At 42.2% G+C, this 12,241-nt stretch overlaps 1 protein-coding gene across 1 annotated transcript in view; it reads left to right on the top strand.

Moving 5' to 3' along the window:
* The first annotated feature begins 10,964 nt into the window (after positions 1–10,964).
* Positions 10,965–12,241, top strand: part of mtr (5-methyltetrahydrofolate-homocysteine methyltransferase) — a 93,414-nt gene continuing 92,137 nt past the window's right edge. The window contains exon 1 of the mRNA XM_085980207.1: positions 10,965–11,148. Within this exon, the coding sequence (XP_085836333.1) occupies positions 11,112–11,148 (37 nt within the window). The 5' untranslated portion in view covers positions 10,965–11,111. The remainder of the gene's footprint in view (positions 11,149–12,241) is intronic.

The following is a 12,241-nucleotide window of genomic DNA, read 5'->3' as shown; positions in this document are numbered from 1 at the left end:
TTTCCTTGCATTTTACCATTCCCTTATCATTTCTATTTGTCTTTTGATGCGTGATATTCGATCTTGCTGGCATTTATGCTATCTTTTTCTGCTTGCCTGTTGTCAGTCCCTGGTCTAAGAATTAAAGCCCATCTTTGAATCTAACAGCTATTTCTTACAATTCCCTTTTTTGAGAAGGAAATATCCTTATTGACTTCTCACAATCGGCTCTTGACGAATCTAGCTAGCTCTTATTGCTCTCTCAACTTGGGCGTTAGTTAGTAGGGAGTCTTGAAGATTTCTCCCTTCCTTACAGTCCATTCCTTTGAGGGGAGGAGCAACCTCTGACCCCTTACTCAAATTCAATTCACTGTTCCGGTGTTCCAATTCTGCCCTGCCTGGGAATCCTCTGTTTCTTCTATCTTTCCTGATGTTACCCCACCTGGGGTCTCCTCTACATTGCTTCGGATCTTCTCTTTTGGTGTGTTCAATTAATTTGTTAGTGCTTGTCAGTCATGGGCATGAGTACCCAATTGGCTTATGTATCAAAGTCTTACTACACACGTTACATATATCAAATACACTATCATTACAAGTTGGATAACTACCAGAGCATGTGAAATAATACGAACCTAAGGGTGTGCTGATGTATTAAGCCCAATATCCCACCGATGTGAGTTGTCCCCTATGCTGTCAATTTCAATATCTATTCTCGAGTTGTCTTGCTCCAAAACATAAAAATGCTTTAGGGAGGAGTTCAGTCGCATCATGAGCTCACTGAAACCCACAAACAACAGGGGAATGTCGTATCCGAGTATTCGAATTGTGCCACATAATTGTGTAGCTCATACTTAAAAACGTGTTGGTTGATGGGACAGGTCCTGTTAGACCTGTAAAGCTTGGTAATTGCAGTAGTAGTGACACAGGAGGCACCACCAAAATCACCTCATATTGGATTCGCACTGGTTTTTCCCACGCTCTGTTACCTACAAAACACAATTATTACAGTCACAGTTAAATTCAGTCTTACAATCATATCAAATACATTACTGTTTAACATCTAATCAACATATCATGGATTTAAAAGATTCTCCAGATCTCTTTTACTCGTATCCATCTTGTGGATAATTCTTACTAAACATGATTTCTCCTTGGCCCTCAATTGTACCAATCTAGATTCCATGTAACTCTTCACTTCAACTTCAATTTCAGTCCCTCTAACAGGTACCAGTGTGTTTAACTCTATTCTGATTGTTTCATTCATTAGATAGTTTCTCGATGGAGTATGTGTCAATGCTTTAAAAGTTGTCTCACTCTCCTGAGCCACATTAACCATTTCATGTTTTGCTGTTGTCAAGTAACTGAGCATGTCTGAGACCCGTTCTTCAGTGCAAATTCACCATACATTCCTGGATGATAATTGCCTCATATGTACCGAATCACATTTGCAAACTCATACCGGTATCTCAATATCATGCCACACATGCCATCCGATACAAGCCTTTCTCGGGCTTTCAGGTATCTTATCGAAAGATTGTAGTCGTCTGGAGATCTTTGCTCATCTTCCTCTGCATGGTCCCGATGTCTTGGGTAATGGCCAGGCTATCAAATTCAGTTTTCTTAAAAGTTCATTAAAGGCAGGGACACAAATGTCTCCAAGAGAAAGCTATCAATTTACTATGCTTAACTACACTTTCCTGACTTTCACTAGAAAATTTTGAAAATTCCCATTCAGTAGTGTAATTCTCCTGTTTCAATCTTATACCCTCAATCACTTTCCTTTAATTACCATTCATATCTCATTCATGAGTCCTGGAGAAACTTTACTATCCAGTACAATATTTAAGATAGAAAACATAGATCAAATGTTCTCACTTGATCCAAGTTATTAACACTTTATTTATCATTATTTTAGAGGATCTTTTATTTTCCCAAAAGTAACCAAATATATAGTGCCTGAGTCAATTTTGTCATTTCAAAATTATCCCAAAATCCAAACAGCAGTATTATGAGCTATCTCTTACTTTTGTTATCGGTGTGGGAAAGTATTTTCCAGCAGAGACATGGCTAGCTGGACAAAGCCACATTGAATTGTGCAGCTGGCTGAATACTTCTTCAAGGCCTCACTTGGTGCTATTTCTTAATTGTGCCTTTGTATCCTTATCTCTTCCAAGAACAGGCTCTTTCTAAATAGTTACCAGGTTGTAATTACAAGCAACATTTCAGAATGTCAGCTAATTTCTACTTATGTTAGTCTAAAAGGGTTAATATAGCCAAGTGTCCCATGGTGCTTTGTGTTTGTTTTCCAGCTAACAAGACTAAATGGTACCTTTCAGATAGTTTTATACCGGTCAAATATTGAGGACCCCTTTATATCTCCCTCTTTATATGCACCTTACCCCGGTATATACTACTCCCGGTACCACTCAGACGTGTCCTTTGTTGAGGTCAAAGAGGCACTGGGGACATTCTCACCCAGTCCCTGCTTTACTGCCTTGGCCAACCTTTTCATCCTCTGCTTACGACATTTATTACAGGCCATGAAAATCAAAAAACACATCACAACAAACTGCACTACTACTAATACATGTGAAATTAATCTAATCCAAGGATGGATCTGTATATTCAGTCCCCAACTCCAAAGGCCATCCCACCAAGTGGTGATTTTAATTTGATCAATGTCATGCTTAATGTTTTTATTGTTCTGTTGTAGGTTATAATAAACCTTCTGGGAGAGGCGTATCTCCATTCGCAATTTCAGAAACAAGTGATTCTCAGGCTAGGTGGCTTACACAGTGTTTTAACAGAAGTGCTGCAATTAGTTTACAAGGTAACTTCCATATAACAAAAGAAAGAAGGGAATCCATTGTGACTCTGCTTAGAGCCCAAGGGGTTAATTTATCAAATCATAATTTTCCTTCTGTCACTGTGGTGAAATATTAACTTAAGATTAAGAAACTTAAATTTAATAATGTCCAATATCTTTAAATTTCATACTAAAGTTGTTGCTTGATGAACTTAAACAGCTGTCAGTGGGAAGCGTTAACTCCTTTGCAGGTTTTTAAGAAGGTGGAGCGAAACATTATCAGGCGCAATTGCGTCACTTCACGTAAATTAAAAAAAAACTTCCCCGATCAAAAAAGGACAGTTGTGTTTTCACACTTTAAATAAACATGAACAGAACAGATAAAACAAAACAAAATAGCACATTCTTGCAGAAAACAGTAAATTACGTCATATTTCTTATTGTCCTTTCTTCAGATGTCTTTCCAAAATACTGTAAAAACATTGAATATAACTGGAGAAAAATTAAATCATTTAAACAAATCAAATCAAACTGCTTTAGAAGATTTCACCATAGCAACCGTGACTTCAAGGTTAAATCTTAGACTGAAAGTTAATCTTTTGTTAAACAAACTTTTTGTTGCTCTTCTCAGTTTTTACACACCAGCTTAACTTAAATTATTTCAAAGGTTTTTTTTTTTCCAATTCTTGGGGCACAATCTTATTCGCACATTCTTAAAACTTCCAAAATCCAAGACAAGACAAAAGATTTAAACGCTTTTAACACAGAGAAGTGGGTGGAGCTAAAACACACATAACAAAATCTTTCTTTGAAAGAACATCTAATCAGACAAAAGAAATACTGTAACTTCTTAAACATTCATAGTCAGGAAAACTTTCACACTTTAACACACACTTTCACACAAACTGAAATTCCAGCATTTTTTTTTAAGGTTCCTTTCACTCAGCAAATCTTGTGTTTTATTTGTCTCAGCACATAACTTCCATGTCAGTAAAACTTTAAGTTTCTCTTTTTTTTCCTCTTTTTCCATCGGTGTCTCAGTAGCTTTTCCTGTCTTTCCAAATCCCTGTTTTTTTTCCTTCCTTTGCTGAGTTTTCAGATTGGTTAGCCTGCAAATTAGATCTTTTTCCTTCTTTATCTCTCCTGTGTTCAGCCCCGAGTGTTCCAACCAGTTACTTTTAAATTGCTCATCATACTCTAACACTTCCTCCGTCCCTCAGCATGGTGGCATAGTGGTTAGCACTGTTGCCTCACAGCGCCAGGGACCCGGGTTCAAATCCGGCCTCGGGTGACTGTCTGCGTGGAGTTTGCACATTCTCCCTGTGTTTGCGTGGGTTTCCTCCGGGTGCTCCGGTTTCCTCCTACAGTCCAAAGATGTGCGGGTTAGGTTGATTGGCCATGATAAAAATTGGCCCTTAGTGTTAGGGGGGATTAAATACGTGGGGTTACGGGGATAGGGCTTGGGTGGGATGGCTGTCGGTGTAGGGACCGGGTGCTAGGGTTTGGATGATCAGCCATGATCTCGTTGAATGGCGGAGCAGGCTCGAAGGGCCGAATGGCCTACTCCTGCTCCTATCTTCTATGTTTCTGTTGACAGGCTATGATCTTTCCCCAATCCGTTTTTGCAGAGCTAAACACTTGTAACCACTGTTGGATCGCATCCCATCCGGCATCTATATCTTGCTCATCATTTCCCAGGCCAGTCTTTACTTTGCTGTGTAACTTATTTCCCTCTCTCCTGGGTATCATTACAGTCAGAATTTGGACTCCATCCCATGGGTGGAGTTGGTACTTCGCCCTTTCTTCCCCATCTTCTTTCTTCTCATACTCCTTTTCTACTCTTTTCCTTTTCTGTCTCAACGGGGCCAAATGGGGTCCTATTTTCTCTTCTTCGCTTTCACTAACATTACTAGAGGATTCCGAGTCAGTCTCTTGACCTGCTTCTTGTCTTTGTCTCCCACGACCTTCCTCCTTTATTTCATTTAGATCTGGGCATCCTTTCCAGGACCTGACACATTTTCCCTTTTCTTCGACTACTGGTTGTTTATCCAATTGTTTTTTACATTCCTTAACTTCACCTTTAAGTTTTTTAACTTCCACTTCTAACTTTTCAAGCTCAGTTATTTTCCTTTTCAATTGTTCATAAATCGCATCTTTCTGCTCTTTTGCATTGGTCAAATCGTGGTTATGTTGGGAGTGTGTCTTAATTTCATTTCGCTGTTGGATCTGGCCCATAACTGCCAAGGACCATCTGATCCGTCTTTTAGCTTTCATACGGGTCATTTTCCCCCAGACCCTTTTTATGTCATCCAAAGACCACTGTCCGGAGGAGGTACCGTACTTTTGTTCGATTTCGGACCAGGTTTTAGGTAAGTCAAACTGTAATTCTATATAGTCTTTCAACTGCTGGAGAATTTCATCTTCTGAAATCTCAGGTGGGGCCCGCCCCCCCTTAATAGTCGTAGGTTTATCGAGTGATGCCATAATATCGATTTCTTTACTTGGGGGTCTAGAGTCGTAGGCTTTTCAGCCGGGTCGGTAATTAATTAAATAACACCACCGTAGTTAGAGCTCTATATGGGACCTTGAGCCATCTACCACCCGGAGGGTTCGCTACCCGGAGGTTTGCGGAATCGCGTGGAGGGGAGATGACTAGACAACCGACCGAGGACTTTTATAAAGAGGAGTCCTTACCTCTGAAAATAGATCCGGTGTCCCAGATCCAATCTCTTCCTTCAGCGATCCTGCCGACTACGCCAAATTGTTAGATCTGTTAATTTCAGTGGACCACACTAATCTGAGGTCAACGCAGTAAAATAAAAGATTTTGAGTCCGGTGGTAGTTTTTAAATAGTCGATTTATTGCATCACTTGACTTACAGTGGAGGGATTCTTTGTTTGACTGAACTGCATGTTAAAATGGCTGGCTTTTTATACAGCATCAGATTACAGCAAATGCACCCGCCCCTTTACTACCATTGGCTCAGCAGCATGCATGTAGAGCTATGGTTAGTTCAACTAAATCGGCCGATGTGACGTTACCACACTGTGATTGGATCTCTGGTTCATCACCCCATGTCTTTGTTCTACAGTCTTACACATGGTCCTGTTTTCTGTGGCTGTTTAAGCACAATCAGCACTTTCAGTCATTAGTTTAATTTATTAAAATCTATGTTATTAAAAATATATATATATATCTATATATCCCCTAACAAGTGGCAAGTAACATTCATGAGCCACGAGCGAATTTGGCTAGGACAAATAAAATTAGAGAGTTAAATGCGTGGCTCTAAGACTGGTGTGGGAGAAATGGGTTTTGCTTCCTGGGACACTGGCACCAGTACTGGGGCAGGAGGGAGCTGTTCCGTTGGGACGGACTTCACTTGGCCAGTGCTGGGACTAGAGTCCTGGCGGATCATATAACTAGGGCTGTAGAGAGGGCTTTAAACTAACTAGTGGGGGGGAGGTTCCTGGAGAGCAAATAATAAAAATGACAACAGAAAAGGCCATAGACTTAGGTAGCAGTGGGGAAATTAAAAACCAGAGCGTGTCAGGAAGGGGCAGAAGGTATGGAGTAAAAGGTAAAGTAATAAAAAGGGCAAAATCAGGAACTAAGTGTCACAAAACATCTTTGAAAGTTCTCTATCTGAATGCACGTAGCATTCGTAACAAAATAGACGAGTTAATGGCACAAATAACTACATATGGGTATGATCTTGTGGCCATTACAGAAACATGGCTGCAGGGTGACAATGCCTGGGAATTAAACATACCAGGTTATTTAACGATCAGGAAGGACAGGCAGGAAGGAAGGGGAGGTGGGGTGGCTATGTTAATAAAGGAAGGAATCACTGTAATACAGAGAAATGATATTGGGTCAAAAGATCAGGATAATGAAACAGTTTGGGTGGAGGTAAGGAATAATAAGGGGAAAAAACACTAGTGGGCGTAGTCTATAGGCCTCCGAACAGTGGCAACTCTGTTGGATGGAGTATCAATCAGGAAATAGTTGAGGCTTGTAATAAGGGAACATCTATAATTATGGGGGATTTTAACTATCATATTAATTGGACAAATCAAATTGGGCAGGACTGCCTTGAGGATGAGTTCATTGAGTGTATTAGGGATGGGTTTCTTGAGCAGTATGTAACTGAATCAACCAGGGGGCAAGCAACCTTAGATCTGGTCCTGTGTAACGAGACAGGATTAATTAAAAATGTCCTAGTAATGGATCCCCTTGGAATGAGTGACCATAACATGGTTGAATTCCATATTCAATTAGAGGGTGAGAAGGTTGGATCTCAAACAAGCGTGCTAAGCTTGAATAAAGGAGACTATGAAGGTATGAGAGCGGAATTGATTAGAGTGGATTGGGAAAATAGATTAAAGGGTAAGACGATACATGATCAGTGGTGTACATTTAAGGAGTTATTTTACAACTTCCAAAAAAAATATATTCCACTGAGAAGAAAAGGGTGTAAAAGAAAAGACAGCCATCCGTGGCTAAGTAAAGAAATTAAGGATAGTATTCGACTAAAAACAAGGGCATATAAGGTAGCCAAATCTAGTGGGAGGATCGAGGATTGGGAAAACTTTAAAAGACAGCAAAAAATAACAAAAAGATTGATTAAGAAAGGGAAAATAGATTATGAAAGTAAATTAGCAAAAAATATAAAAGCAGATAGTAAGAGTTTTTATAGTTATATAAAAAGAAAAAGGGTGGCTAAAGTAAATGTTGGTCCCTTAGAGGATGAGACCGGGAAATTAATGGTGGGAAATATGGAGATGGCAAAAACACTGAATGAATATTTTATATCAGTCTTTACAGTAGAAGACACGAAGAATATCCCAACACTGAACAGACAGGGGGCTATAGGGGGGGAGGAGCTAAACACGATCAAAATCACTAAGGAAGTGGTACTCGGTAAAATAATGGGACTCAAGGCAGATAAATCACCTGGACCTGATGGCTTAGATCCTAGGGTCTTGTGGGAAGTGGCGGTAGGGATTGTGGATGCACTGGTAATAATTTTCCAAAACTCCCTGGACTCGGCAAAGGTCCCGGCAGACTGGAAAACTGCTAATGTAACACCCTTATTTAAAAAGGGCAGTAGACAGAAGGCTGGAAACTATAGACCGGTTAGCCTAACATCTGTGGTAGGTAAAATTTTGGAGTCCATTATTAAGGAGACAGTAACAGGACATTTGGATAATCATAATTTAATAGGACAAAGTCAGCATGGTTTTATGAAGGGGAAGTCATGTTTGACAAATTTGCTGGAGTTCTTTGAGGAAGTAACATATAGGGTGGATAAAGGGGAACCAGTGGACGTAGTGTATTTAGACTTCCAAAAGGCATTTGACAAGGTGCCACACAAAAGATTATTGCTTAAGATAAAAAATCATGGGATTGGGGGTAATATTCTGGCATGGATAGAGGATTGGCTATCTAACAGAAGGCAGAGAGTTGGGATAAATGGTTCATTCTCAGACTGGCAATCAGTAACTAGTGGTGTTCCGCAGGGGTCAGTGCTGGGTCCCCAACTCTTTACAATCTATATTAACGATTTGGAGGAGGGGACCGAGTGTAACATATCAAAGTTTGCAGATGATACTAAGATGGGAGGGAAAGTAGTGAGTGAGGAGGACATAAAAAACCTGCAAGGGGACATCGACAGGCTAAGTAAGTGGGCAGAGATTTGGCAGATGGAATACAATACTGGAAAGTGTGAGGCTATGCACTTTGGCAGGAAAAATCGTAGAGCAAGTTATTATCTTAATGGCAAGAAACTGGAAAGTACTGAAGTACAAAGGGATCTGGGGGTCCTGGTGCACGAAACTCAAAAGGTTAGTATGCAGGTGCAGCAAGTGATTAAGAAGGCCAATGGAATGTTGGCTTTCATTGCTAGGGGGATAGAATATAAAAATAGGGAGGTATTGCTTCATTTGTACAAGGTATTGGTGAGACCGCACCTGGAATACTGCGTACAGTTTTGGTGTCCATACTTAAGAAAGGACATACTTGCTCTCGAGTCAGTACAAAGAAGGTTCACTCGGTTAATTCCGGGGATGAGGGGATGGACATATGAGGAGAGGTTGAGTAGATTGGGACTCTACTCATTGGAGTTCAGAAGAATGAGAGGCGATCTTATTGAAGCATATAAGATTGTGAAGGGGTTGGATCGGGTGGATGCGGGGAGGATGTTCCCGATGATGGGTGAAACTAGAACTAGGGGGCATAGTCTTAGAATAAGGGGCTGCTCTTTCAAAACTGAGATGAGGAGGAACTACTTCACTCAGAGGGTGGTAGGTCCATGGAATATGCTGCCCCAAAAAGCTGTAGAAGCTACATCATTACATAAATTTAAAACAGAAATAGACAGTTTCCTAGAAGTAAAGGGAATTAAGGGTTACGGGGAGCGGGCAGGAATTTGGACATGAGTCTAGGTTCGGATCGGTCATGGCCCTGTGGGTAGCGGAGCGGGCCCAGGGGCCGTGTAGCCTGATCCTGCTCCTATTTCGTGTGTCTAATTCTGTTAGATTCAGGAGATGGTTCTGTGATAGTGGATTGGCGGTTAGGATCAGATCAGCCATGATCTTATTGAATGGCGGAGCAGGCTCGAGGGGCCGATTGGCTTACTCCTGCTCCTATTTCTTATGTTCTTATGCCACACAAGTGCCAGGCAATGACTATCTCCAACAAGAGAGTGTCTAACCACCGCCCCTTGACATTCAATGGCATTACTGTCGTCAAATCCCCCAACATCAACATCCTGGGGGTCACCATTGACCAGAAACTTAACTGGACCAGCCACATAAATACTGTGGCTCCAAGAGCAGGTCAGATGCTTGGTATTCTGTGGCAAGTGTTTCACCTCCTGACTCCCCAAAGCCTTTCCACCATCTACAAGGCACAAGTAAGGAGTGTGATGGAATACTCTCCATTTGCCTGGATGAGTGCAACTCCAACATCACTCAAGAAGCTCGATGCCATCCACGTCAAAGCAGCCTGCTTGATTGGCACCCCAACCACCACCTTAAACATTCAGTCCCTCCACCACCACCGGTACCATGGCTGCAGTATGTACCATCTACAAGACGGACTGCAGCAACTCGCCAAGGCTTTTTCGACAGCACCTCCCAAACCCATGACCTCTACCACCTAGAAGGGCAAGGGCAGCAGGTGGATGGGAGCATCGTCACCTTGAAGTTCTCCTCCAAGTCACACACCATCCTGACTTGGAAATTTATCGCATTCCTTCATAGTCGCTGGCTGAAAATCCTGGAACTCCCTCCCCAACAGCACTATGGCAGTTCACTACGTGGACTGCAGCGGTTCAAGAATGTGGCTCACCACCACCTTCTCAAGGGCAATTAGGGATGGGTAATACTTGCTGGCCTTGCCAGTGACGTCCACATTCCAGGAATAAATGAAACAAAAGTTGTTGGGGATAGGAGGATGAGCAGAAACACAAGGGATCAGCTTGGCAACCCACAACAGTGACAAGAATATCAAGCTGGGTTGTGACAATCACAGAATGGCACATCATTAAACATCATTCGCACAAGTTATGATGGGGAAAGGGCACAGATTATAAATCAATTTATACATGTGGAGCTGTGTTTGTTCTTCAGGATGCCTGGGTGCTGCTTTACCTGCTAACCTGTGGGACTGGTTTGAGTTGTAGCATGAAAAACAGTTAAATTATGTGAAATAACAACAGAAAATGCTGGAAAAACTCAGCAGGCCAGGTAACATCCATGGAGAGAGAACAGAGTCAACGTTTCAAGTCAAAACCCTTTGTCAAGACTGAAGAAGCACAGGAAATGAAACAAATTAAAAGGCCAGTTTGGAGGCTGGGATAGAACAAAAGAGAAGAGACATTAAGAGGTATTCAAAACGAGAGCAGATGGTAATAGGACTAGTGGAGACAAAAGAAGGCTCTAGATTAGGTGAGACGTGCTCGGCCCCTGGGGGAAGGGAACGCGGCGCCTCACTGAGAGGGGGCGGGAAAGAGAAGTTGGCGCCTGCGCAATGGCGTCTCAGTCGGAGGGGGGGTGGGGTTGTCAAATTGGCGCCTGCGCAGTTATGCCTGTCTCTGGGCGCTGCTGAGAGTTGGCGCCTGCGTATTGTTGCTACAAGGGGCGGGGCTAAGAGTCACGCCTGCGCATTGGAGCTGCGCGACAGGCGGGTGGAGGCGGTGTTTTAGTTGCCCGAGCTGGAAGTTGGGAGGGTGTGCAGGCTGTTGCAGGTTGCGGGAGCGGGCCGAACCTGGGTTCTGTGTCGTGCTGTCTGTGGGACGTGGCTGAAAGTGGGCAGAGGATACATGGCGCCGATTTTTGAGCCAGGGTCCGCGCGAGCCGGTAAGCTGGGCCATGCCAGGGTCATGGTCATGTTCATGTTGAGGTCAGGGCCGTGCCATGCTAGCGCCAGGGGAAGGGGTTGCAGGTCAAGGACACGACTCCTGTGTCAGTCAGAGCAGAGTCAGAGTGTCCAAACCTCTCATATATATGTATTGGGCACTAGGGTACAGCACATCGTGGGCACCAGGACTTTAAAGGAATAATCGCACTACACAGTGGGGCAGTTCACTGTGCACTGCTGTCTAAATGCCAGCTGTGGCACACTTGTCTCTGACTCAGCCCCACTCCAGCGAACATAATCTGGGCTGACACTCCAGTGCATACTGAGGGACTGTTGCATAGGCCATCTTTTAGATGAGACGTAAAACAGAATCCCTGTTTGCACCTCCGGTGGATGTAAAAGATCCCATGAAACTATTTGAAAAAGAGTAGGGGAGTTATGATGGCCAATATTTATCCCTCAACCAACATCACTTTAAAAAAAAAACAGATTAGTTATGTATTGCTGTTTGTAGGTCATTGTGTGCAAATTGGTTGCCCTGTGTCCTTGCATACAGCAGTGACTACACTTTGTGCTTTATTGGCTGTAAAGCACTTTGGTATGTGTGAGGTCATTAAAGACGCTAAATAAATGCAAGTCCTTTCCTTTACTATAATCACAGCTCTGGAAGTACAGGTCAAAAAGTGCACGTGCAATGCACAGTCTTAATTTAGAAGTTCTTGTGTCACCACTTTTGATCTGATGAAAATGCCTGCTGAGTGTTTCCAGTGTTTTCTATTGTTATTTCTTTTATGAAGTCTAATGGTTAAGAACAAGTTATTAAAAGATAGTAATGAACTTTGAGGTGTCCTTGTGTCGTTGGTTTACAGCATTTCATCTTGTCAAAACAGTTACTGATGGGGTAATACCCAAATATGTGTTCACTTTTTAAAAATTAATTCTTGGTATGTGGGTGTTGCTGGTTTAATCCTGTTGTGGAAATTCTTAAGTGTTGGGAGATGTTTATGTTTCTGTACATAAAACCTTATACCTTTTTAAAGGTTTAAACAGGCACTTACCAAGTGTCAGCTTGGCTCAGTTGTTGGCATTCTC

This window comes from Somniosus microcephalus, chromosome 3 (genome assembly GCF_052327205.1).
Source record: "Somniosus microcephalus isolate GS21.2 chromosome 3, FLI_Smic_1.0, whole genome shotgun sequence".
Taxonomy (NCBI): domain Eukaryota; kingdom Metazoa; phylum Chordata; class Chondrichthyes; order Squaliformes; family Somniosidae; genus Somniosus; species Somniosus microcephalus.
This window is presented reverse-complemented; position numbering and strand designations above follow the sequence as displayed.